This window comes from Bos indicus, chromosome 19, assembly GCF_029378745.1.
Source record: "Bos indicus isolate NIAB-ARS_2022 breed Sahiwal x Tharparkar chromosome 19, NIAB-ARS_B.indTharparkar_mat_pri_1.0, whole genome shotgun sequence".
Classification (NCBI taxonomy): domain Eukaryota; kingdom Metazoa; phylum Chordata; class Mammalia; order Artiodactyla; family Bovidae; genus Bos; species Bos indicus.
The window spans coordinates 62,597,562-62,625,000 of NC_091778.1; the positions used below are offsets into that span (position 1 = coordinate 62,597,562).

The 27,439-nt window shown below is 44.9% G+C and overlaps 1 protein-coding gene across 2 annotated transcripts in view; it reads left to right on the forward strand.

Annotated features, from left to right (window-relative positions):
- Window positions 1–22,205, forward strand: part of ABCA10 (ATP binding cassette subfamily A member 10) — a 54,586-nt gene extending 32,381 nt beyond the window's left edge. Inside the window, exons 23-39 of one of the 2 annotated variants that reach the window (XM_070774182.1) lie at window positions 717–818; window positions 1,908–2,075; window positions 2,285–2,398; window positions 8,755–8,871; window positions 9,958–10,041; window positions 12,035–12,126; window positions 12,818–12,938; window positions 13,587–13,701; window positions 14,071–14,162; window positions 15,256–15,434; window positions 15,694–15,769; window positions 15,840–15,934; window positions 16,675–16,794; window positions 16,900–17,040; window positions 19,600–19,679; window positions 20,788–20,843; window positions 20,962–22,205. In XM_070774182.1, coding sequence (XP_070630283.1) covers window positions 717–818; window positions 1,908–2,075; window positions 2,285–2,398; window positions 8,755–8,871; window positions 9,958–10,041; window positions 12,035–12,126; window positions 12,818–12,938; window positions 13,587–13,701; window positions 14,071–14,162; window positions 15,256–15,434; window positions 15,694–15,769; window positions 15,840–15,934; window positions 16,675–16,794; window positions 16,900–17,040; window positions 19,600–19,679; window positions 20,788–20,843; window positions 20,962–21,060 — 1,851 coding nt within the window. In that variant the 3' untranslated portion in view covers window positions 21,061–22,205. Of the gene's footprint in view, window positions 1–716; window positions 819–1,907; window positions 2,076–2,284; window positions 2,399–8,754; window positions 8,872–9,957; window positions 10,042–12,034; window positions 12,127–12,817; window positions 12,939–13,583; window positions 13,702–14,070; window positions 14,163–15,255; window positions 15,435–15,693; window positions 15,770–15,839; window positions 15,935–16,674; window positions 16,795–16,899; window positions 17,041–19,599; window positions 19,680–20,787; window positions 20,844–20,961 lie in introns of both variants that reach the window. The other variant, XM_070774181.1, reaches the window with a different exon arrangement.
- The last annotated feature ends 5,234 nt before the right edge of the window (window positions 22,206–27,439 follow it).

Below are 27,439 nucleotides of genomic sequence, written 5' to 3' on the forward strand. Positions count from 1 at the left end.
CTGATTAAAGCAAGTGTGGAATGTGTGGTCCAACCCTGAAATTACGATTCTTTTTACAATTTCAGTGTTCTCTCTGTCGCTTTATATATTACAGTGTCCTTTGGGGTCTTGGTTGTTTTGTCTTTTGTATCTTGTGGAGTGCAGTGCAACTTTTGATCACACATGATTTTAATAACCACTTCTCAGCCTCCAAATGTTTCCTAACAGAAGTGTTTGATTATGGTAGATCTGGAGCTGGTGGTAAAGAACCTTCCTGCCAGTGCAGGAGACATAAGAGACACAGGTTCGATTCCTGCCTCGGGAAGATCCCCTGGAGGAGGAAATGACAACCCACTCCAGTATTCTCGCCTGGAGAATCCCATGGACAGATGAGCCTGGAGGGCTACAGCCCATGGGGTCGTATAAGAGCCAGACATGACTGAAATGACTTAGTCTTCACGCACCAGATCCAAATATGCAAAAGAAACTGTTGTCTGTCTTCTTAACACAGGCGTATAAAATTCAGATTTTAAATTTCTTTTCAAATCGTGCAGTTCCTGGGAATGGAACCTGCCTTTAAGGGTAACAAACATGTTTGCTCTTTGTTTGCTTCTTAAATCAGGTATATCCTTCCATTTGGACATTTTCACCTTTTCCCTAAATGTATTTGATCCTTGTGTTTGATTGTGTGATCGGTAACAAGCGCAGTAGCTTACGAATGTGTTTGGAACTTGCAGGATAACCCAAGATGGGGAATGGGCCTTTTGGATTTTCTTTTGTTGCTCGTCGTAAACTGCCTTTCTCCTTACATTGGAATGAGCAGCGTCAGTGATTACAAAGTAAGAAGCTGGGTGAGGGGAGGGGGCGCATGGAGGGTGGGCAGAGGAGGAGAGACGATTCTCTCTGACTTCAGTAAGCTGGAATTTTATTGTCTTAGACGAGAAAATGTTTACACATGAATTGTATTACTCCAATCTAAGTATGCATTTTATTAAATGGTTCATCGTGATGTCAAAGAGGTGAGAAAGTTCATGACTGACCACAGTAAAGTAACCTTGGTTTTAAAGGGACTCACCCTAGGGACTTTGCTGGTGGCCCAGTGGCTAAGACTCTGCACTCCCAATATAGGGGGCCCAGGTTCAATCCCTGATCAGGGAACTGGATCCCACATGTTGGAGCTAAGAGCTCGCATGCTGCAACCAAGACCCAGCACAGCCAAATACATACATATTTTTAACAAGGGAATCGCTTCACATCAACTTCAGAGGTGAAAATGCACTACTTTTGACTTGTGTAGTTAATCTACAATTCTAAAGGGAATTGTTTAGTGTGAAATATAAGATATGCCACATTTCCTAATTTTTGACTCCATTCTTGTAAAGGGGGCACAGGTCAGACGCTTCCTGCAGGGCCAGTGGTGACCCCATCCTCTCGCCCCAGCAGGATGGCAGGGATTTTGGAAAATGCTCTTTCTGGCCACGTGCCATCTGTGCTCAGTCGTGCCTATTTGCGACCCCATGGACTGTGGTCTGCCGTGGTCCTCGGTCCTTGGGGTTTCCCAGGCAAGCACAGTGGAGTGGACTGTCCTTTCCTCCTCCAGGGGATCTTCCCCACCCAGGGCCCAAACCTGTATCTCTGGCATTGGCAGGTGGATTCTTTACTGCTAGCCCCAGCTGGGAGACATGCTATTTTCTCTGGGATAGTGTGAGTGTCTTAGTTGTCCTGTGGCCTGCCTTCTAAACCCAGGCTAGCAAATTCCTGAAGGCAGATTTGCTATATAAAAGAACATGGACTTTTCACCAAAAAAAGTAGCTGCTGCAGCATACTACTTCTAAAATTTTACTAAAAATTAACATTTTCACAGAAACAAAATACCTCTTCTACCCACGATCTCGGCCTCACCCGTATCCCTTCTGTTTCTTCACTAGCAAAAAGCCCAATCTCAGTTACGGATCTCAGGCCTCTGTCCTTCAGCATACTGGTGTGGACAGGCCCTGGTGGACATCCCATTTTATTTCGGAATTCTTGTTTCGATACATTTAATGTACTACATATTTTTGGAATCCACAATTGTACTACAATTCATGTTTGCTCTGGTAAGTGGTCATTTTCCCCCAAACTCCCCAAATATAATAATAGAATCAAAACAAAAAAATTCGTTTTCGTTAACACTTTGTCCTTAACAAAAGGCATGTGCAAGAAAATTGCCTTTGACAGCTTTGGGATCTGGGATCCGATCCTCTGCCTGCCCCTCACCCTGTCCGTGACCCCGTCTCTAACCTTGCTGTTAATCTTGTGTGGTCAGGTGGTTTGCGTGGCCGGCTGTGCGGCGTGTCTCATACTCCTCACGTACGTGATTTCATTCCTCTTTCCCAGCGGAAGGAAAAATAACGGCTTTTGGTCCCTCAGCTTTTTTCTCGTAAGTATCTGAAAATGCACACACATACGTATTTATATGAAGTTTTCCTGAAGTTCCTTTTCTAAAACTGGAGAGTTAGGCATAAATACTTAGGAGGAAGTGGAACTACTTCTTTCGCACTTTGGCCCTGCTCATGGTTTAAGGTTTCAGTTCATTTTCTTCTTTTTTTCCCTTTTTTTCTGTTCTCAAAAGTCTCTTTGGCACTTCTGTTTCTTTGGAAAGAGATGAAACAGCTATAGAAATCCTGACGTGTCCTAGCTGAAAGGCTAGATCACTGGGGTCAATTCCCTCATTTGATAGAGTGGGAGAAACTTTAAAGGATTAGACCTGAGCCCGAGCCTCTCAACTCAGGGAGGTTTCCTCCTTCCTTTATTAATAATAATAAAAAAAATTGTGCTAGGTGGCCAAATTGACTAATAACATAAGCAAACAAGTAAACAGAGGAAAGTTTTATTAAGAAATAAAATTATTAGCCACGTCAGGCATATTCTGCTCTGCCTCCTCCCCCAGGCCTTGCTGGCATCTTGAGCAGGTCAGCACTCCTTTCTGACCGTTGTGGATATTAACACAGTCTTGTTTCCTTCCTTAAGATTTGCTTTAAGTACTAAAAAAGGCCAGTCGAGTCCAAAACGCAACTTTTAACCTTACAAACAATGAAACTTTCCTTCTCCAGCTGCATTTCAGGCATGCCCTTAGTTTGAGGACCTTGGTGAGAAAAGGAAAGACGTTCTATCCTTTCTCTCTTTCTCGTGGACTCGCCTTCCTCCTGTCTGTTTTGGGGACGAGGTGGAGGGATTGGGTCAGGAGACCAAGGTCTTGCTTCTCTAAGGCCGTGAGACCTACGCTGGTGGTCACTGTGGGTGGTATCCAAAGACTGGGCTTACTGTGGGCAGAAATGTCCAAACGCAACCAGTTCGAGAATTCATTGCAACAGTAGACATCCTAAAGGTGATTGAGTTGCTTCTAAGCTTCTAAGTCTCATCCCTGTATACCTGTGATCCTGAGCCGGTTTTATTGGTAAGTCTCATCCCTGCATACCTGTGATCCTGAGCCGGTTTTATTGGTAAGTCTCATCCCTGTATACCTGTGATCCTGAGCCGGTTTTATTGGTAAGTCTCGTCCCTGTATACCTGTGATCCTGAGCCGGTTTTATTGGTGGCTGTGATATTGGTGGTTAAATGTCATAGCACGGTAATACGTCCTTAACTGTTGGAATTGCTCTTGATCTAATTTTTTTCCTCATGCATTCCAATGGAAAGGTAGATTTGTCGGTTTTACCCTCGAATTAATGTTGCTGTATATGTTTTGAGACTATTTTATTGGGTATGTTTAAGTCTGGAAACTTTATGTGGTGATCCTGTTTATTCTAACAGTGGCTTTATGACCAAAAACCATTCGACTGTGTCTAAATTATCTTTAATCTTTGGCTAATTTTTAAAACCTCAGTTTTGCTTTTCAGAACTCAGCTTCTGTTTCAAATTTCCTGAACTGTTCCTCACAGCCTTTGGTTACTAGTTTGTGTTTTTTTAAAATTTCACATGTGATTTATGTCTACATTTAATTGACATATTTGTATTTGTTGTTTGATAATTCTAGTAGCTAAAGTCTTCAGATAGTTTTAATCTGTATTTTTTCCCCTTCTCGACTCACTCTTAATGGGCTGTCGCCTTGTATGTTTGTTTGTTTTTTTTTTTAATCAAGAGTTCATATTTGGTTGACCTTTAAGCATGGAATCCTAGGACTTCCCTGGTGACTCAGATGGTAAAGATCCGCTTGCAGTGCAGGAGATGTGGGTTCAGTCCCCGGGTCAGGAAGATCCCCTGGAGAAGGGCATGGCTACCCACCCTTCAGTGTACTTGCCTGGGAAGTGCCGTGGACAGATTGTACCTATTGCTGCTTGTTGGAAGGAACAGTTAATGGGAGGATTATTTTAATTTTTCTAATGGGTTAGAAGTGATGGATGAGCTAATTTGTACAGTAAGATAAAAAGAAAGGGGGCTTTCCAGTGATTAAGAATTTGCCTTGCAATGCAGAGGACGTGAGTTCATCCCTGGTCCAGGAACTAACATCCCACAAGCCACAGAGCAGCTCAGCCTGTGCAGCTCAGCTAGAGTCCCTCAGCCCCGACCAAGACCCGATGCAGCCAAATAAATGATTCTTTAAAAAAAAAAGGTAAAAGAAAGGGATGGAGAGGAGGAAGTAGGGTGGTGAAGGGTAAGTTCTTTTCCTGCACTCTTAGATTAGAGAGCTTGGCTGCAGGTCTCCACGAGACAGAAGATGCACCGACACACATCTCACTAAAGCACCGCTTCTCATAACCGTGACGGTGTGGCCAGGGAACCTTTCGGGAAGTTCTGATTAAGGTCCTAAAATACGCTGATGAACCCTCAGATTATTTCCATTTATATTGCTTTTTCTATGAGAAAATATTTCTTGTGCTTATAGAGAGAACACTTTAAAGAGTTTTTTTTTAATTCTATAATCAGTTTCATATACTTAAAATCTTGGTATCTGACACATTATAGGTTGACTCATTGACTGGATGCGTGGACAGCTGACTCATGCAATATCTCCTTAATTTTTTTTAAACTTTTGTTGTTGTTCAACTGCTCAGTTGTGTCTGACACTTTGTGACTCCATGGACTGTAACACACCAGTCTTGCCTGCCCTTCACTAGGTCCTGGAGTTTCTTCAAACTCACGTCCATTGAGTCAATGATGCCATCCGACCATCTCATCCTCTGTCGCCCCCTTCTCCTCCTGACCTCAGTCTTTCCCAGAATCAGGGTCTTTTCCAATGAGTCATCTCTTTGCATCAGGCAGCCAAAGTATTGGAGCTTCAGCTTCAGTGTCAGTCCTTCCAGTGCATATTCAGGGTTGATCTCCTTCAGAATGGACTGGTTGGATCTCCTTGCAGTCCAAGGGACTCTCAAGACTCTTCGCCAACTCCACAATTTGAAAGCATCAATTCTTTGGCGCTCAGCCTTCTTTATGGTCCCACCGTCACATCTGTATATGACTACTAGAAAAACCATAACTTTGACTATACGTACCTTTGTTGACACAGTGATGTCTCTGCTTTTTAATATGCTGTCTAGGTGTGTCATAATTTTCTTCTAAGGAGCAGGCACCCTTTAATTTCATGGCCACAGTCACCATCCACGGTGGTTTTGGAGCTCAAGAAAATGAAGTCTGTCACTGTTTGAATTTTTTCCCCATCTATTTGCCATGAAGTGATGGGACCAGGTGCCGTGGTCTTAGTTTTTTAAATGTTGAGTTTTAAGCCAGCTTTTTCACTGTCCTCTTTCACCTTTGCAACCAGTGCAAGTTTGATGCATGAAGCAGGGCCCCCACACCAGTGCTCTGGGACAACCCAGAGGGATAGTGTGGGGAGGGAGGGGGAATCGGGATTCAGGATGAGGGGGACACATGTATACCTTTGGCCGATTCCTGTTGATGTATGGCAGGAACTATCACAAGATCATAAAGTAATTATCCTCCTATTAAATAAATTTTAAAAAGAAGAGGTTCTTTAGTTACTCTTAACATTCTGACATTAGAGTGGTGTCATCTGCATATCTGAGGTTATTGATATTTCTCCTGGCAATTTTGATTCCAGCTTGTGCTTCATCCAGCCCAGCATTTCGCATGATGTACTCTGCATAGAAGTTAAATAAGCAGGGTGACAACTTATAGCCTTGATGTACTCCTTTACATTTGGAACCAGTTCATTGTTCCATATCCAGTTCTAACTGTTGCTTCTTGGCCTGAATACAGGCTTGTCAGGAGGCAAGTGAGGTGATCTGGTATTCCCATCTCTCTAAAAATTTTCCATAGTTTGCTGTGATCCACACAGTCTAACGATTTAGTGTAGTCAGTGTAACAGAAATAGATGTTTTTCTGAAATTCTCTTCCTTTTTCTATGATCCAACAGATGTTGGCAATTTGATCTCTGGTCCCTACCTTTTCTAAATTCAGCTTGTACATCTGGAAGCTCTCAGTTCATGTACTGTTGAAGCCTAGCTTGAAGTATTTTGAGCATTACCTTGCTTATCATGTGAAATGAGTGCAGTTGTGAGATAGTTTGAATTCTTTGGCATTGCCCTTCTTTGGGATTGGAATGAAAACTGACCTTTTCTAGTCCTGTGGCCACTGCTGAGTTTCCCAAATTTGCTGGAATATTGAGTGCAGCACTTAGCAGCAGCTTCTTTTAGGATTTGAAATAGCTTAGCTGGAATTCCATCACATCCACTAGCTTTTTTCGTGGGACTGGTTCCTAAGGCCCACTTGACTTCGTACTCCAGCATGTCTGGCTCTAGCTGAGTGATCACACCACTGTGGTTATCCAGGTCATTAAGACCTTTTTTGTATAGTTCTGTGTATTCTTGCCACCTCTTCTTAATATCTTCTGCTTCTGTTAGGTCCACAGCATTTCTATCCTTTATTGTACCCATCTTTGCATGAAATGTTCCCTTGGTATCTCTAATTTTTAAAAAATATTTATTTATTTGGCCATGTCAAGTCTTCAGTTCAGTTCAGTTCAGTCGTGTCCAACTCTTGCGACCCCATGAATCACAGCACGCCAGGCCTCCCTGTCCATCACCAACTCCTGGAGTTTTCTCAAACCCATGTCCATCAAGCTGGTGATGCCATCCAGCCATCTCATCCTCTGTCATCCCCTTCTCATCCTGCCCTCAATCTTTCCCAGCGTCATGGTCTTTTGCAATGAGTCAGCTCTTTGCATCAGGTGGCCAAAGTATTGGAGTTTCAGCTTCAGCATCAGTCCTTCCAATGAACACCCAGGACTGATCTTCTTTAGGATGGATTGGTTGGATCTCCTTGCAGTCCAAGGGACTCTCAAGAGTCTTCTCCAACACCACAGTTCAAAAGCATCAATTCTTCGGCACTCAGCTTTCTTTATAGTCCAACTCTCACATCCATACATGACCACTGGAAAAACCATAGCCTTCACTAGACGGACCTTTGTTGGCAAAGTAATGTCTCTGCTTTTCAATATGCTGTCTAGGTTGGTCATGACTTTCCTTCCAAGGACTAAGCGTCTTTTAATTTCATGGCTGCAATCACCATCTGCAGTGATTTTGAAGCCCCCAAAAATAAAGTCAGCCACTGTTTCCACTGTTTCCCCATCTATTTGCCATGAAGTGATGGGACCAGATGCCATGATCTTCGTTTTCTGAATGTTGAGCTTTAAGCCGACTTTTTCACTCTCCTCTTTCACTTTCATCAAGAGGCTCTTTAGTTCTTCTTCACTGTCTGCCACAAGGGTGGTGTCATCTGCATATTTGAGGTTCTTGATATTTCTCCCAGCAATCTTGATTCCAGCTTGTGCTTCTTCCAGCCCAGCGTTTCTCATGATGTACTCTGCATATAAGTTAAATAAGCAGGGTGAATATACAGCCTTGACGTACTCCTTTTCCTATTTGGAATCAGTCTGTTGTTCCATGTCCAGTTCTAACTATTGCTTCCTGACCTGCATACAGGTTTCTCAAGAGGCAGGTCAGGTGGTCTGGGATTCCCATCTCTTGAAGAATTTTCCACAGTGGCATATGGTATCTTCAGTCTTCTTGCAGCATGCAGAATCTTACGTTGCAATTTGTGGAATCTAGTTCCTGGGCCAGGGATTGAACCTGGACCCCCTGCAGTGGGAGCAGAGTCTTAACACCTCCAGGGAAGCCCCCAATCTCTTCTTATAAAAGTATGGAGGGTAAGAATTTAGGCTCTGGAGTCAGACAGCCCAGGTTTGGATTCTAAGTTGGCACTAAATAGCTGTAAGATATTGGGCGAAGTTACTTCAGGTTTTTGAGGTTTAGTTCTCTGAACTCAGAGAATGTATATATAAAGCAGTAGCACTTTACAGGGTTAGGACTGAGTCTCTCTAAGAGCATTCGCTATCACAGTGCTGGTAAATTGCTCATCAGAGTACTTGGTAAATAGTAGATGCTAAGAGAAGTTTCTATTCCCTTCTTTATTCTCTTGTTATTCCTAAAACTATGGTACTACATATACCATTCGACAAGAAGTTAATTGTGTGCTAGTGCTGAAAGCATATAAGGATTGATGTTCATAAAGCAAAATAATGTTATAGTCCCTTTTTTAAATGGTTGTCGCATGTCCATACCGGATAGTGCAGCAGCTTTTAGATGTTTATGTCAGACTTTAACTGTAATCATGTGTCTCAGTTGTAATGACACTTTGATGCTTCTTAAAGAGGCGGTCTTCTCGATGTTGTACGTAAGGTGAAAATTGAAAATAGGAGTATCTATAAGATCACTTATAGAAAACATCTTACATTAAATATGACTGAGCAAATTATGTCTGTGGATTTTTTCCCTTTAGATCTCACTATTTATGCTCATCCTCCTGGGACTAACTCATTCTGAAAATATTATAATTATATGTATAATTTTAATACCTTCGTGCACTTCAGTTTTTTTTCTTGTCCAAATGATAGAGGTAAGCAGTTTTACTTACTTTATTTTTACCTTGACCATGTAGCTCATTAATTAAATCTTTTCTGATAGGGGAGCAGGTACATTTAATAAAATTTTAGAAATTATTCAATTGTTGGTAAATTCTGAAAAGAAGACATGAAAATTGTATGAAGCTAAAAGTTTCAAATACCCAGAACCCATTATTCACACCCGGAAGGAAGCAGGTAAATCCATTAAGAAATGCAACAGGAAACCCAACTGTGGTTTATGAATTCCAAGAGGGGATTGTAACTGATTATGTTTTTCCCACTGTTACAGAACTCTCTCTTCTCACCATGAAGTGGAAGTTTCCCATTTCAATTTTGATAAATATCTGAAATTATTTTTGTGCTTAGCTCCACCTTTCCCTGTAACAGAGGACTGCAGGGAAGATGTGATATCTTATGCTCTTTGTACCACTAAAAGTCAGTAGATTGCTTTGGGGGTGAGTGGTTGGTGAAGGAAGGGAAGCAAGATACTGTTAGGAACTTCTGGGAGGATCCAAGTTCCGCTGAGAATTCTGGGGACGTGACAGCAGATCCCAACCACTTCACATTTGTGTGTTCAGTCACTTCCACTAAAAAGAAACTGTGAATCCCCACTGCACAGAACTGGGGCTTCCCAGGTTGTGCTAGAGGTAAAGGCCTTGCCTGCCAATGCAGGAGACATAAGAGATGCGGGTTTGATCCCTGGGTCAGGAAGGTCCCCTGCAGGAGGGCATGGCAATCCACTCCGGTATTCTTGCCTGGAAAATCCCATGGACAGAGGAGCCTGGCGGGCTACAGTCTATGGGGGTCACACAGAGTCGGAGACAAGTGAAGTGACTTAGCACATTTGCACTCACGCTCTGCACAGAGTCCGAATACAGAAAGTATTGGAGATTATAACCAAGGAAGGGTGTCACCTCCCGACAGATTTTAGTGTCATAGAACAAGTCTTGTCCCAATTCACAGAGCATTCCCTCATGTCCTGTGAAACAGCAAGTCATGTGATACAGGTGTATTTAGCATAAGAACGTTATATTCGTGATGCAGAGAAATTTCATACAGCCCTTGCTTTTCTTCAACAGTTGTCCTCTATGTATCACAGAAGGTCCGAGAGTCAGGACTCTGAGAAGAGTGCAGCTGGTAAAATGATTCTACCAATCTTCATAGTAAGAAAATATTTCTATCTGAATATATACTACATAGGATTTATAGCCACATGATGCACTTGCTCTTATTCAAAGAATGGCAAATTGAAATGCTCGCCCAAATACCTGCTCTTACTGTTTCTACGGGCTTCCCCGGGTGGCTCACTGGTAAAGAATCTGCCTGCCAATGCAGCAGACAGCCCACTCCGGTATTCTTGCCTGGGAAATCCCATGGACAGACAGAGGAGCCTGGCGGGCTACAGTCCGTGGGGGTGCAAAGAGTCGGACACGACTGAGTGACGACCACTACCATCACCACCGCTGTGTTCTATAATCAAATGGAATGGTAGTAGAACCTAAAGGTATTTTTCTGTATAGAGTGTATGCTTAGTCATTCGGTCATGTCTGACTCTTTCGGACCCGGTGGACTGTAGCTCACCAGGCTCCTCTGTCCATGGGATTTTTAAGGCAAGAACAGTATGGTATATACCAGAAATTCTAAAGTCTAGATTGCTGTTATTACTGCTATTACTATACATTGCTGATATATGTATCCAAAGACAATTCGAGGGGGTTTATAAGAAATACCAAAGGTGGTGTGTGCCTAAAAATCATTTCAATACGGATTAAAACAGAAGATGATTTGAATAATGAAGAATAAAGAGAGCAAAGTAAGTGGAATTTTCTACTGGGAAAAGATACTGAAGCGAAACGTAAATATTATTTCCGTGCATCATAGTAAATGAGGAGTAAGGGGGAAAGAGTGGACCACAGGCTTCTTGTTTTCTCTTCTTGGCAGAAAAGGAGTTTAACGAGCGAGAACATTTTCTAAATGTTTAGAAATTCATAAACGTGTAAAATGTATGCATTGCACATGGGTGTTTGTATACTGAATGTTTGTTCCTCTTGTTTCACCCATGTACACGGAGACGCATCACACATGGCGGTTTTCTGCTGGCCGTGAATAAATGCCAAAGTTGCACAGTTATCTAACCTCCACATCGTTGTGTTTTTTGCAACTTTTCCCCTTATAGTTGATTTCTAGTCTCAGAGAGTCATGGTTGAAAAGGATGCTTGTTGTGATTTCAGTTTTCTTCAGTTTCTCAGGGCCTGGTTTTTGGCCTAGCGTGTGCTCCGTTCCAGGAATGTTCCATGTGCGCTTGACAGGAATATATTCTGCTGCTTTGGGATGAAATTTGTATGTATATATAAAGTCCAATTGATCTAATACATGACTTAAGGCCAATGCTGGTTTCTTTGTTTTCTGCCCGGATGATCTGTCCATTGATATAAGTGAGACATTAAAGTCTCCTGCTCCTGGGGATTCCCAGGTGGCACGGTAGTAAAGAATCCACCTGCAGTGCAAGAGATGTAAGAGCCGTGGATTCGATCCCTGGGTCGGGAAGGTCCCCTGGAGGAGGAAATAGCAATCCTCTCACCCCAGTATTCTTGCCTGGGAAATCCCACGGACGGAGGAGCCTGGCAGGCTACAGTCCACGGGGGGGCAAAGAGTCAGACATGAGTGAGCACGCGCGCATCACTTATCACTCCCGTTGCGTTACCGTCCGCTTCTCCTTGTGTGTCTGCTAACATTTACTTTATTTAGGCGCTTCTACTTTGGATGCCTATGTATTTACAGTTGCGTCTCTTCTTGTTCGATCGATCCCTAAGTCCTGAATGTCCTTCTTTGTCTCATATCACCGTCTTTGTTTAAAGTCTGTTTTGTCTGATGTGAGCGTGGCTGCGTTTGCACGTGAGCTGTCTTTGCGTTGCAGGGAATACCTTTTTCCATCCCTTTACTTCTGTATCTGTCTTTAGCTCTGAAGTGAGTCCCTTGTAGGCAGCATATATAAGGTTGGTTTGAGAAACTTCTCCATGTGAGAAGCATTTTATAAGACTTTTATCAAATTTGTAAGAAAAGGATCAAATCTCCTATGGCAGAAGGCATATTCCGCCCGTGGAGCTTGAATCCCAAGATGATACTAATATTCTAATCATTTTTCATTGCCTTTAGCCGTACCTTCAGATCATCGTTTTTCTTTTTATTATACGGTGCCTGGAAATGAAGTATGGAAAAGAAACAATGAGGAAAGATCCATTTTTCAGGTTGGGAGAACATTAACATCTGAATATAATTTAAACATGTAATGTGTATAGCAGTTCTTTTAACATCATTTTATTAGTATGGATTTACTATCCAAACTCTTGGCTAGGCCCACTGGGAAATATTATTCTGAAAAAATAAAACAAAAACAAAAAAAATGAGAATTACTTTGAGTGCAGTAATACAGTTTCGACACGGGTCTTGTGATTTTGGGCAAGTTGGGTGTTTGTCTTGTGAGCTGCTCACGCAGTGGTTAAGCTTCAAGCGTTGTTTTTTCTCCCGCTTATGGGAAGAACAGGTCTCTGAGTAGAAGACGCAGGAATGAAAAATGAGCTCATTGTGAAATGTTCTGAAAAGGCGAGAGAGGCCAGTTATGGTGATCGTTTATGATGCAACGGGATGATGACCTAGATGGTAACAGACTAAAAAGACTAAGTCTGTATTTGAGAGGATTTAAAGAGCTGGTCGATGGATGGGATAAAAAGTTTTAAAGAGAATAAATAGTCAAAGAGTATTTCATGGGACTTGGCTACTTGAGGGAGTTATTACTGTCAAGGAGAATCCTGTTCGTCATTATGTAATCATTTACATTCCTGTAAAACAGAGAAAAAGAATTAAATCATTGAAGCCATATTCTCCTGGTAGTGGTTGTACAGTTAGAATTTCATTTTAATGTTTTTATTTTCTCTGTAGAATCTCTCCAAGAAGAGGGGAATATCGTCCAAACCCAGAAGAACCGGAAGAAGAGGATGAAGACGTTCAAACGGAAAGGGTGAAAACGGCGAATGCACTCACTGCGTCCAGCTTGGATGAGGTGAAAACAAGCAACTGGGCCGCTGGTGAAGTACTGAAATAGTCAGCTTGTCTTGTAGAGTGGACAAAGTGCTGGCTTTTAGTGTGAAAACTTGCGATTGCATCCTCAGTCCTTCCATTTGTAGCTCATATTCAGGTCGTTACCTTTTGAAGAATTTATCCAGTCTTCGCTCTTAATTTTCTCTTCTTCCATTTTTTTGGTGGATTTTAATCTTCATTCATCAGAGCAGTTCAAGAATTCTGATATTCTTTATCAGTTTTTAACAAAATCCCACACCTTGAAGAGTTTCAATTCCATTTTGCTATATATTGAAATTGTCATGTCAATAATTCTAAATAGCGTATGAAAAAGAGTAGGTGAATTCATACTGCATTAAAATTAACAAGAAGGGCAATTAATGCCAAAGGCAAGGTTAGCGTAACACAAAGGAAATACATTTGCTTAGGAATTAGTTTCATAAGAAGTTGATAAAGAAGTCCTCAGTCGTAAATGTACATTTGAGGGTTTTATTTGAAACAAGAGGCTGAATTACTATTGGCACAAAAAATCTGGTTAAATTCGTAGCCTAGGAAATGAAAGTTGAAACATGAATGCGCAAAATATGAAATATTTAAGAGGAAAATCATGCTCTCCCATGTTTTCTAGAAGCCAGTAATAATGGCAAGCTGTTTACACAAGGAATATAAACAGGAAAAGAAAAGGTGCTTTTCAGCAAGAAAGACGAAAACAGCCGTTCGGAATGTTTCCTTCTGTATTAACAAAGGTTTGGATAATGTATTGTTTATTAGGATGTTCCTTATTCTCTAGTTTTAGCACTAGGAAGGGAATGCTTTTCATTCTTTCAGTCTGTTCATATATCTCAGTTAACATGTAATTATAAAAATATTTGACTTGCTGGCAGAGAGACGTTTTTATTTCAAAATCCTGTCCCAGATCAAATGTCAAGAAAACCAACTTATCTTAGATCCAGATGTCCAAACTCTTCTCATGTAAATCCGCAGTCTTTTCATTCACATAGAAATGACAGAGGTGCTGTCTGAAAATGCTATTTTATTTCAAACATTCCTGAGCTAAGTGATTTTGGGTTAGCCGATTTTTTAAGAACAGAAAGTGATGGTGAGCCTTTTTCCAGGTGAAGTACTGGGACTGCTGGGGCACAATGGAGCTGGGAAGAGCACTTGTATTAAGATGATAACTGGAGACACAAAGCCGACCGCGGGAGTGGTACGTGGCGTGGGGGGCAGCCCAGCTCACGGCCGGGGGAATGTCCTGTTCAGTGTCAGTGGCCTCTTCTGTTGTTCTCATCAGTCAGTCAAATGGTTTATGTTTTACTGAAGTATAGCTGATTTAGTGCTGTGCCGATATCTGCCATACAGCAGTGCAGTTCAGTCGCCTGGTCATGTCTGTCCCTTTGCGACCCCGGGGACTGCAGTACACCGGACTTCCCTCTCCAGCAGTGTGACTCAGTTATACACATATATACACTCTTTTTTTTGCCACTCTTTTCCATTATGGTTTATCACGTTGTATATAGTTCCCTGTGCTCCAGCAGGACCTCGTTTAGCCATCCTGTGAATATACTTATATATATGCATATAGTTTGCTTATACCAACCCCAGACTCCCAGTTCACCCTCTCCCTCCCCACGTCCTCCTTGACGATCACAGTCTGCCCTCTATGTCTGTGAGTCTCTAGATAAGTTTATTTGTGCCGTATTTGAGATTTCACACATATGTGCTACTGTGTGATATTTGTTTTTCTCTCTGTGACTGACTTGACTTAGTGAAATAATCTGCAGTTGCATCCACGCTGCTGCGCACGGCGTTCTTTCGTTCCTTTTCGAGGCTGCACATCCATCGTACGTGCGTGCCCCATCCTCTCTGTCTGCTCCTCTGTTGATGGACACGGAGGTTGTCTCCATGTCTTGGCTGTTGTGACTAGCGCTGCTCTGAACATAGGGCTGCAGGTATTTTTTTTTATGATAATTTCATCTGGGTATACGCCCAGGACTGCGATTGCTGGACCACATGGTAATTGTCCTTTATGTTTTCCGAGGAGCCTCCATACTGTCTTCCGTAGTGGCTGCACCAGCTTGCATTCCCACCAGCAGTGTAAGAAGGTTCACTTTTCTCCACACTCTCTCCAGCATCAAATGATTAAAAAAAAAAAAAAAAAAAGAATAAACAGATGAATTTATAAAACCCCTCTTGCATGCTGAAGAAGGGCTGTGGCTGAATGGTCGTTTCTCCCTCCTTCAGCAATGGGAGGAGGGTCGAAGCGGCAGGCAGGTGACGCTGACCTTTGCTGTTCGATGCAGGTGGTTTTCAGGGACAGCGGAACACCTCCGACGCGACAGGCAGGCGGCGGCTTCAGGCATCTGGGGTACTGTCCACAGGAGGACGTGCTGTGGCCCGACCTCACGGTCCGAGAACACCTGGACTTGTACTCGGCCGTGAAAGGCCTGACCAAAGAGGAGGCTGCTCTCAGCGTTTCAAGGTGTGGTGCGAAGCCTCCCGCATGTGGTTTGTAGCTGGAGGAAGGGGGGACACAGAACTTACTCAGGAAATGTGAAAAGGAGATGATGAACCGTGCCTCTAACTTGCATGCAAATGATTGAAAATCTGAATGAGAACCAAGTCATGACATGTATTGTTTGGGGCCCTGTGAATGAGGCTTCGTGCACGTCTCTCCGACTGAAAGTGCTGGGGTGCCCTAGATGTTTTGGGCACGGACGTAATCAGAGTGCTTCCCGCAGGCTGGCGGACGCGCTGAAGCTACAGGACCAGATGGCGCTCCCCGCCAAGGCCTTACCCGAGGGGGCCAAGAGAAAGGTAGGACCAGGCCGCCCCCCGCCCCCGCGCGCACCCAGGCCGGCGCCGACGCGGCTCCTCTCTGTTGCAGCTGAGCTTCGCGCTGAGCGTCCTGGGGAGCCCGGCTCTGCTGCTCCTAGACGAGCCGACCACAGGGATGGACCCCGAGGGGCAGCTGCAGATGTGGTGAGGGGCGTCATATGAAGTGTCGGTGTCAACCGTCTAAGTCTGGAGCGATGGCTCATTGAGTTTTCACGTTTTCTCCACTAACCTTTGAGGCTCAGACCCTCTATTGTTTGATTCACTGAAATTCAACATATTGATGGCTCAGATGGTAAAGAATCTTCCTGCAATGCAGGAGACCCGGGTTCTATCCCTGGGTCTGGAGGATCCCCTGGAGAAGGGAAGGGCAACCCACTTCAGTGTTCCTGCCTGGGGAATCCCGCGGACAGAGGGGCCTGGTGGGCTACAGTCCATGGGGTCACAAAGAGTCGGACCCGACTAAGCAACTACCACTCACTCACTCAGATTTCCTCAAGGAAGACAAAAATTGACATTTTAAGAATCAAATGGGCTCTTGAAGGCGCTCCATAGACTTCTTTCTCTTGTTGGTCCTCCCGCTGCCTCTTTCTTCCTGATTTATTTTTCAGTCGTTGAAAACCCTGCAGTGTGGTGTTCTCCTGCTCTTCAAGCAAACACCAAGTCAGGCACACTTTTAAAACATCTGCTTTTCATTCTAAGAGCCTGTTGACTTGGTGATATAATTACCTAACACACGACAATTTTTCTTCTTTCTCTCCAAAGATTTTTTTTTTTTCTTGCAACATAATCTAAGCATTCTCTGTTAAGACTTCCTTGGTCATTCCTGTTCATCAATTTTCCCAGATAACCTTCGAAGTGCAAACAGTCCCTTACTCTGTCTCTAGGCAGGCAATCCAGGCCATTGTTAAAAGCTCGGCGAGGGGCGCCCTGCTGACCACCCACTCCATGGCCGAGGCGGAGGCCGTGTGCGACCGCGTGGCCATCATGGTGTCCGGGAGGCTGAGGTGGGTGCCTGGCTGGCGCGCGGACCCCTCCCCCGCATCCGCAGGGGCAGAGAGCCCAGGAGGCCTCTCTTGTCTTTCAACTCTTCTTTCCCTTCCCTGGACCAGGTGTATCGGTTCCGTTCAGCATCTGAAAAGCAAGTTCGGCAAAGACTATTTACTGGAGGTGAAGGTAAAGGCGCTCACCCTGGTGGAGCCTCTGCACATGGAGATTCTCAAGCTCTTCCCCCAGGCTGCTCGGCAGCAGAGGTGAGGGCCGCCCCAGGTGTGAGGCCTCCAGCACCCACGGCCTCGGCTCGTCCAGAGGATGGGAAGAGGGAGCCCCGGCTGCCTGTCGGTTACAAACAGGCTGTGGAGGGGCCACTAGGAAGGAGGGAGGGGCCTCCCTCGCCGCCCAGCCGTAAAGAGTCTGCCTGCGATGTGGGCTTTGATCCCCGGGTCGGGAAGATCCCCTGGAGGAGGAAATGGCAACCCTCTCCAGTATTCTTGCCTGGGGAATCCCATGGACAGAGGAGTCCAGCGGGCTACGGTCCATGGGGTCGCAAAGAGTCAGACATGACTGAGCAGCTAAACAGCAACAAGGACACACAGGAGACAGACAACACCTGAAAGTTATTCTCAGTGAGTGTTTCGTATTAATGGGTGGACAGTATGCGTGTCCGTGTGTGTGTGTAAACTGTGGAATGACAGAGATTAGGGGGAAAGTACAAGCTTGATCATCAATTTAATGGTTTTTTTAAACAGACAATGAAAATTCTGTATCAGTCTATAACATTTTACCAAATACGAAATCACACCAAGAGCTCGAACAGACTCACATGCCTCAGAAAGGCTGACTTTGCCTTAATGGCGGGGGCGGGGGGGGGGGGGGTGTTTAAGATGTCCCTGGGGATTCTGCAGGCAGGAATGCTGGAGTGGGTTGCAGTTTCCTGCTCCAACTGGGGTTTGGATTTATCTCTCCCACTAACCTCTTTGGCCCCGTCAGCTCTTAGTCACAGCCCACGGGCTCTTCCCCGACTCGCGTGGACTCTTTGTTGTGGCCGGAGGACTCTAGCTTTGGCTCGTGGGCTTAGTTGCTCCTAGGCATGTGGGATCTTCGTTCCCCAATCAGGGATCAAACCTGAGCCCCCCTGCATTGCAGGGTGGATTCCTAAACCCTGGACCACAGGGAACTTCCCTGACTCTATCTTAAATTAATTGACTATAAATAATTTGATCCTCCCTATAGTTCCTTTGGGCTTCCCTGGTGGCTCAGATGGTAAAGAATCTGCCCGCCATGTAGGAAATCCAGTTTCAGTCCCTGGGATGGGAAGATCCCCAGGATGGGAAGATCCCCCTGGAGAATGGAATGGTTCCTTTAAAGTTGCATGAGGTCAGCTGTGAGTTACAAATAAAGATAAGCAAACCCATGTGAATAGCAGACTGAGCCAGAATTTCATTGAAAGGTGTACAGTTTTCTTACATACTACTACTCTTTTTAAAAACTATTACTTATGAGCACATATCGTGCTGGAGGCTGGACACTGTGTATGGACTAGATAGATAGACGAGGTTCTTACGGTGCTTGAGTCCTTTTGAGGAAAGAGTATTAGCAAAGGAAGATGCAAATGAATGAGGGTTAAGGGTGGACTTTAAGGCTGAGCAGGTTTGGCCGGTGGAAGAATGGGGATAAGAGTCACTCTTTTGAGAAAACATCATGTGTAAACACTCAAGAGTGAGCTCTGTGCACAGAAGATGGAGAGAAAGCTCATATCCATGATGTGTAAAGAGATGTCTGCACATTTGTTCTCTACCTGTGTCCCTGTTTCTGCTCTGCATATAGGTGTCTGTACATTTGTTCTCTACATGTGTGTCTCTGTGTCTGCTCTGCAAATAGGTTCATCTGTACATTTGTTCTCTATATATCTGTGTCTCTGTGTCTGCTCTGCAAATAGGCTCATCTGTACCATTTTTCTAGATTCCACGTACATGCGTTAATGTACGATATTTACTTTTCTCTTCAAGGGGGAAGGGGCTGTGGGGTGAATCAGGGAGATGACTGATAGTATGCATAAAATAGACAATTAATGAGAACCTACTGAAGATCACGGGGAACCCTACTCAGTGCTCTGTGGTGATCTAATGGGAAAGAAATGCAAACCAGAGGGGATAGGATCTGTATCCATATGAGGCTGATTCATTCTGCTGCACAGCAAAGACTAACAACAGTGTAAAGAACTGTCTCCAGTGAAAATTAACTTAAAAACCCCCAAGGACGTAATAAATAAAAAGGAGAAAGTTATTAAGTGTGTGTGAATTTGATTCTTTTGAGAAGTCTAAAGGAGAAGGACCAAAGAATGTTCACTGAATTGTGCAACATGAGGTCCCGGATGGACATATTTGGGAAGGCTAGAGGTCAGGGAAGAATTTTTTAAAGGGAGAGAGCTCTACAAGTTTTAATTCTTGTACAAAAGATTGAAAAGAAGAAAATTTGATTAAAAGGTTCCAGGGAGCATAGAAAGATTGGCTTTTGAGAGTAAGAAATAGAATACGAAAGAAAGACACCACAGGCCAAGTGTGAAAGTGTATCAGAGTGATTTTTCAGAATTTATCTTGAACAGTAAGTTAGGGGCAAGCAGATTTTTGTCCTAATCAGATTTTTATGACGAAAGATAATTTTTTGGCTCAGATTCATGTTGTATCAAATTAAACTATTCGCCTTTTATTTAAAGGAAACGTTTAAAAAATTCTTTGGTTATTTTAGCTGTCAAGACCTTCCCAGTATTGTAATGTTGAAGGATAGTAACTCTCCCTCTTTCCTCCTCCCAGATATTCGTTTGTGATGGCATATAAATTAGCCATAGAGGATGTCCACCCTCTGTCTCAGACCTTTTCCAAATTAGAGGCAGGTGAGTTTAGACTGTTGAAACTTAATGTACTGTAAATTTTTTCATATGGAATGGATATCACATAACTTCAAGGACAAAATGTATAGCATCAGTCAAGCCTTGGAAAATTTCCCCTGGAATAGTCTTAAAAATCTTAAAGGGAATGCATGGACGACCCTAGACTTGGCTTCACGCCACCCGATTCCCCCTCTGCTCACGAGGAAATAAGTCAGAACACTCTGTCCTGGTTCCCTAGCATACCATTGGAGCATAATTATCGTTGTGGCATCCCAAAGAACACCAAGGCGAGCTTCTGGCAGCTCCAGGTTTGTCAAAGTCAGAGGCACAAGAGCAGAAGCTTGGAGCCACGGATTCAATCTAACTGTGGATACCTTCTACTCCACTGATCCGTGTGCTTATGTCAGTGCTGGGACGACTGAAAACACGCAGGGATGAGACTGGCGAGTCAGGGTCGGAGAGGCGGTTCTGAACTGGTTTCAGAGGCGCTGAGCACAGCTCACGCTGGGTGTTTCTGGTACCTTGACATGTGAGAAGCATGGCGTTGACTGAACGGGGACCAGCAGGGAGTGCACTCCGTGGATCTGTAAATACAGACCAGGAGCAGAGGCTGAGGCGGTTCGGTGCATTACAGACCGAAGGAGCAGAGGCTGAGGCGGTTGGGTGCATCCCTGACTCACTGCGGGAGACAGTGAAGGGCGGGGAGCCTGGCGCGCTGCGGTCCACGGCGTCGCAAAGAGCCGGACACGACGTAAGCACTACACGACGTAAGCACTACACGACGTAAGCACTACACAACAACAAAGCGATGCTCAGCAGTTGATTTGGAGGCCAAAGCACACAGGCACAGAGCCTCAGAAGGCCGCACGCTGAAAGAGCCACACGGTTCTCGGTAACGAGAGGGAGGCTTACAGGTCGTTTACACGGGGATGCAGTGCTCTTTTGACTAGCCGTATCAGCACTCTTTAATTTATCCTTCAAGAAAATGCAGTTTACTTGGCCCATATCCTAAAGTATCTCCTGAATTCGAAGTTGCTGTTAATGTTGCTGGCTTTGAAAATACTTCTGATGACAAATGTGCAGACCCTAACGTCAGCCCCTTTACTCGCAGTGAAACAGGCCTTCGACCTGGAAGAATACAGCCTTTCCCAGGCCACCTTGGAGCAGGTGAGGTTTTCAACCCTCGAGCATCAACCTAGGGCATCTTTGTGTGAGTCTCAGGGCACTCCCACCTTTCAGAAACACCCTGACATGGTCGTTGCCTTCTTTATTTTCTCTGACTTAGGTATTCTTAGAACTCTCCAAAGAGCAGGAGCTGGGGAATTTGGATGATGACGTGGATACGACAGTCAGATGGAAACTTCTGCCGCAGGAAGAGTCTTAAGACCCTGAACCTCCTCGTGCCGGATGTTAGCTCTCACTGCATCCTCAGTTCCCATAACTGTAGAAGAAGCTCTTGTTCTTGAAGTTAACACAGCATTCAGTAGTTCAGACATTCAATAACGGTTAAGGTTTTTATATTTTTTTATTTGATGTGGACCATTTTTAAAGATCTTATTGAATTTGTTACAGTACTGCTTCTGTTTTACGTTTGGGTTTCTTGCCCCTGTGTCACGTGGGGTATCTGCTCCCGGACCAGGGATGGAACCCACACCCCCTCTATCGGAAGGAGAAGTCTTAACCACTGGATCTCCAGGGAAATCCCGTGATTGGGTTTTAAATGGCTTTTTAAATTTTAGAATGGAGAGAAGAGGCAAAGTTAGGGAAACGCAGCAGACAAAGTTAATGTAATCAGACCCTACACTGATCAGGCCTGTTTTGTGTTTAATTCATAAATCACATGATATTAACATGTGCTGTGTTGTTCAATAAGGCTGACTGCTCAGCACGTGTTACAAATAAAATCTTGTAGGCTTTTTAACCCTAGACTTTAAGCTTTAATCTTTTTAAAGCAGTATTTACTTAAGTGAGTGAAGTTGCTCGGTTGTGTCCGACTCTTTGCGACCCCATGGACTGTAGCCTACCAGGCTCCTCCATCCATGGGATTTTCCAGGCAAGAGTACTGGAGTGGGTTGCCATTTCCTTCTCCAGTGATTTACTTAAGTACCAACTTAATGTGACATGGACTGTCAGAAGTTCTAAAAAGCTGATAGATGAAAGGACACAGCATAACTTTTAGACTTAATCATATAATCTGATTATAAAATGAATAAATGCTGGTTTCAGGGTGTATAGAAATTATGTGAGTGAAGATTACAGGAATCTGTAATAAAACCACAGTAAATATTTTGGCTGACCTATGTTCAACATGCTTTTCAGGAGTACTTTTTTGAAGTTGGCATCAGTGAGCCTAGTAATTCTTTATATTTCTCACTTACATTTCCGGGATGTCTCCCATGTCGTTATAACCCTTCTGCGTTCTGTAGAAACTTGATGGCATTCCTCTGGTGTTCTACCATGTCAGCCTTTTTCCTGTTCCCTGACAGTCTGGTTCCATGCACATTTATAAATAAAGCTGGGATGAGCTGCGTTGAAGTCTCATTTGATATAGTCTTAAGAGTACGGAGCTCAGATATCAACTCTTAGCTCTCTGCTCTGTGAGACCTTGCTGTCTGTTCTCTGACCCGTAGAAAAAGTCAGTGTCCGTCCTCAGCTTGCAAGCCAAGGAAGCAACAGGAACTTTTCATCTCAGGCTCCTTCTTGACTCTGACTTTGCTCACCTGCTGACCTCTCTTATCTGCTCTGTGGTCAGCTCCTTTGTCTCCAGCTTGGCACTGACCTAGAGATAAGATTTGTCCCCTTGCCTAGACTCTGACAAACGGCTCTTTCCACTGCTATTGGGGGGATTTGTTTCGTGGCTGTGATGGATCATCACCATTGGTCAAACGAGGAGTGCAGTGAAGAGCAGCAGCTTCCTCCTGACCTGGGAGAGTGCTCGAAGTGTGCGTAAAAATTTGACATGTATTTCAAGCCAGATGTTATTTCATATACATTACAGTTAGTCCCCTGGATGCGAATGAGTTCCATTCCAAGAGCATGTTCGTACATCCAGTTTGTTCAAAAGTCCAACACAGGCAGCCTAGGTACCCAACTAACACAGTCATCTGTACAGTCCTGTACTGTAGCAGGTTTATAATACTTTTCACACAAATAATACATTAAGAACAAAAGTAAAGCGCTTTTAATCATACAGCACAGAACGTTGAAAAGTGCAGTGGTACCGTATGACAGCTGGCACACAGGCTGCCATCAGTGAACGGGCAGGACGAGCCACTGACCAGGGAGATGGAGGTGGGGATGGCAGAGCTGAAGGGTCACCAGCAGCAGGAGGCGGGGGCCGAGCTGCAGTGTCACCCACGCCTGTTGGTGGCACAGTGTCTGGTTCCTTAAAAGAGGAGCTCGGTGAAAAGCAGCACCCGCCACTGTCCACAAACGTTCTCACTCCAGTCAGACGGAAAATGGTCAAAAGAGATGCAGCAAGCTGTGCGATGTCCTCAGACGCAACTATTTGCCAGCCAACACCGTCAGCTGTCAGAGAAAGTCACCTCCTCTAGCAGATTTCTTTAGCTGCTTTGAGCAGGGCGCCCTGGACTTTCACTTTGTAAATTTCGTGCTGCTATAAATGGAGACCATGCAACTCTGCTCAGCTTCATTCCTTCTGCCCTTAAAATGGTGGCTTTCTGGCTGGTGCCCATGGCCACAGAGAGGGCATGGTACGACCACCAGGAAAGCACAGTTTGGAAATAGTAGGAAGAACTTCTCCGTGTTTTCAGCACGATGTCTTAACTGATTGCAAAATCCCCACATCTTTGGGGATTTCGTATTTCACAAATCTCTACGCCTGGTAGCATTTCCTGGGTTCCTAGGTTTCTCCGGTGGCAAGAACTGGACTCACACTTGCTGACTCAGGTAAGGAGGGGCTTGTTGTAATCCCAGGCGTAGCCCAGAACAGCAGCAGGCCTCTAAGAGCCGGCCTGAAGGTCTTCTGCAGGCAGATGCCCTGCGTTCCCTGACCTGGAGCATGTGCGGCCTCAGTGGCGCCCCCAAGCCTTGCTGTGCGCCATGACAGGCTGACCTCCTCCTCCAGGTGCCCAGCTCAGTGTGTCTGCGCCCAGCCTCCTTCTGCTTAAAGTCCTTGTTTACTTCAAGTCTCACCTTATGCCACGGCCTCCTCTGTTCCTCCTGCCTCCTCGCCTCTCTCCGTGGTCCTTGGCTTCCTCTGTTTCCCAGTTCTCATTCCAGAGAGCTGAAGCTTGAGGTTGGCTTTGCTTCTACTTGGACTGTCTTTACAACCAAGAGCACACAGGCTAAATGCGAGGCCTCGGATCCACCGTACAAATGACGGTCAGCCCTCCGTTAAGAACGACCCTGGGGCCTTCCCTGGCGGTCCCGTGGCTGAGACTCCGTGCTCCCAACTGCAGGGGGCTCAGGTCCCATCCCTGATCAGGGAACTAAGAGTTTGCACGCCGCCACAAAGATCAAAGATTCTGAGTGCCACAACTAAGAGCCGGAGCAGCCAAAGAAATGAATAAATAGATCTTTTGTAAAAAAAAAAAAGAAGCGCCCTGGCCTCGTGCCTCCGGAGGGCAGTTTCCCCTGAGGCAGCTGTGAAGCACTGTGTTCCTCGTGTTCGATAAATCCCATCGGAGTTCAGCTCCTACATAGAGTGTGTGTCCTTCCACACGGCCCTTCCTCCCATTGCAGATGCATGGAATTTCAGGTGAAATAAGACAAAACCACTTCAATACCTTAAGTTCAATAAGCTTCAGCCTGTGTCGCAGGGACCCAGCATCATACTGAACCCGGATATCAACCACCAAGAGTGTGAATGGAATGTGTGCGCCTACCTGAGATGCGGTGGTTTATCGTGGGTGAGAATCAAGGACTTAGGACAGTTCTGCATGAAGCCGGCTCCTGTGAAAGGCCACTCAGGCTGGGGCAGGGGACGCCCGCCACCTGGGAAGCTGGTCCAGACACTGGCTAGAAAAAAAGTCCGAACTGTCGTCAAGTGGCAGGACAAGAATTTATCCTATCCACGGGATCCAGAAATCCCAACTGAAAAAGCCAACCTGTGTCATCAGAAACATGAGCTAACAAGTATCGGCGAGGATGTAGAGAGACGGGAGCACCTGTGGGCTGTGGTGGGGACCTCAGCTGGGGCAGATGCTATGAAAAACAGGATGGAGTGGCCTTGAAAAGTCAAAACCAGAACAATTGTATGATCCAGCAAGCCCACCAGAGGTTGCAGATCCAAGGGAACTGAAAACAGGATATTGAAGAGGTGTCTGCCCTTCCCCGTTCACCGCAGCGTCATTCACAAGAGCAATGACGAGGAAACCGCCTAAGCGCCCTTTTGCAGATAAAGAAGGTCACACACACACACACACACACACACACACACAAACACACACACACAAGGAACTCTACTCAACCACAGGAAAGCGGGATATCCTGCCACTGGTGACAGCATAGAAGGAACCTGAGAGCATCGTCCTAGTGAACCTAGAGAAAGACAGAGCTGTGTGATCTCACCTAAATGTGGAGTCTAGGGAAGCCAAGCTCACAGAAGCCGTAGAGCGGTGGTCTCCGGGGTGGAGGGTGGGAGAAATGTGGAGACACTGGTCAAAGGATGTAAACTTCAAGTTATAAATGAATACTCCTGGGGATCTAATATGCATCAGGATGACCTTCATTAACAATATTACATTCTTGGCAGTTGCTAAGAGGGTAAATCCTAAACAGTCTCACCACAGAAAAGAAATGGTAATTATGTGACGTCATGGCAATTGCAGGACGTTGCGTTAGTTAACACACATCGTCATTTTTTGATATAGGAGTGTATCAGATCAGCACTTTGTATATCTTAAAAACGTACACAATCCTGTATGTCGGTTACATCTCAATAAAGCTGGGGGGTAGTCAGCCTAAAAGGGGCCAGTGGAACAGCTAGGAGGCATGGGAGGTCAGGCAGACAATAAGGTTAGGCAGACAACAAGGTCTGTGCAAAATGTGGCTTGTTCCCAAAGCAGCAGGAGAGCCAGCCGACACAGAGGCCTCTCTGAAAAGAGAGGAAGCAGTGAGATGGCAGGCTGGCCAGAGGCAGAGCTCACGGGCATTGCCAACACCCAGATGCTCGTAACACGCAGCGTTTGAAGCAGAGCAGATGCTGATGGGTTGAATACAGAAGCCAGTGCCTCTGATGATGTAGCAGGATGGCTCTAGATGGGACTGAAAGTGCTCACGGTCGCCATGGAGCGCTGAGCTGAGCTCCCTGTGCTGTGCAGGCTCCCGCTGGCCGCTTTACACGTGGCAGAGCTCATAGGTCTGGGGGTGAGGGTGGGAGGGAGCCCCACGAGGGAGGGGGTGCGTGTATTCACATAGCTCACTTACGTAACACAGTACCGGACACCACGTCGTGAAGCAACTCTACCCCAGTGAAGATACAAAATGGATGGCTGCAGGTAAAATGAATGGACATTTACTGCCCAGAAATTCTCACTCCATCTGGTTTTTAAAAATTGTTGTAAAATATATGCATAAGATTTGCTTGAAATAGAGTAGACACAGGTATTATAGGAATAGGAACATCTATAGGAAATACCTAGAATAGGCAAATTCACAGAAGTGGAAAGAAGAATAAAGGTTCAGGGTGAATGGGGAGTTAACAGTTTCAGATTTCCTGTTTTGGATAATGAAAAAGTTTTGGAACCAGATAGTGATGACGGCTGCACAACATTGGGAATGTGATTAATGTCATGGAATTGTGCACTTAAAAACGGTTCCGATGGCACATTTAATCCTGTTTTCTAAAATATAATTTAAAATAATTCTGACATAATACATGATTGCTATAAAAAATCGTACACTGTAAAGCAGTCTAAGCTATGGAAATTCTCTTGCTTAGTTAATACATTTTTCTATCCTATACATGTAGGATAATAGGAAGTCACTTGTTTTGAAATTGTCTTATTTAACAACATACTGTGAACATCACACCTTCTCGTTTGATTGTATTTGTATGTCATTGCTTGAGACGCCTGTGTGTTATTTCAGTGTTTGGATGTACCCACAAGGTTTAGTTGAAAATGGATTGAAAGATATTTAGGTTCTTTGTAAACCTCCCTTTGGAAATAACGCTGCAACTAAGGCGGTTGTGCGTGGTCTTTGGTGACCGTCTTCCTGCTCCCTGGAGTCTGCTGCTGGAATGCCTGGGTCAGAAGTTTTGTCCGTGCCTGGGCTTTCAGCTTGAGGCTGCCTGGAGTGTCTCGGGTACTCTGCAGACAGGTGCCCGACTCTGCATCGAAGTCAGCCCCTCTACAGCAGCAGTCTCCCGATAAAGGAAGGGATTAGAAACTGCTGGCGATCAGGACAACTCAAGTGCCCATTTCCAAAGCTCACTTTGCTGTGTCTGTTGTTGTTATTGTTGTCTAGTCGCTCAGGCCTGTCTGACCCCTGCGACCCCATGGTCTGCAGCCCGCCAGGCTCCTCTGTCCATGGATTTCCCAGGCAAGAATACTGGCGTGGGCTGGAATGGCCCTTCTCCAGGGGATCTTCCTGACCCAGGGATTGAACTCAAGTCTTTTGCATTGGCAGGCAGGTTCTTTACCACTGAGCCAAACCTTTATTCTATTTGCTATAGATAAAATGAAAAAAGGAAACCAAAAAAGATGGCATACATAGATCGCCATCTCCGATGGATGAACGGTGCGATCGGTGGAAAGGGAGTGGAATTTGAAAAGCCCTGTTCTGTTCTCCCTCCTCGG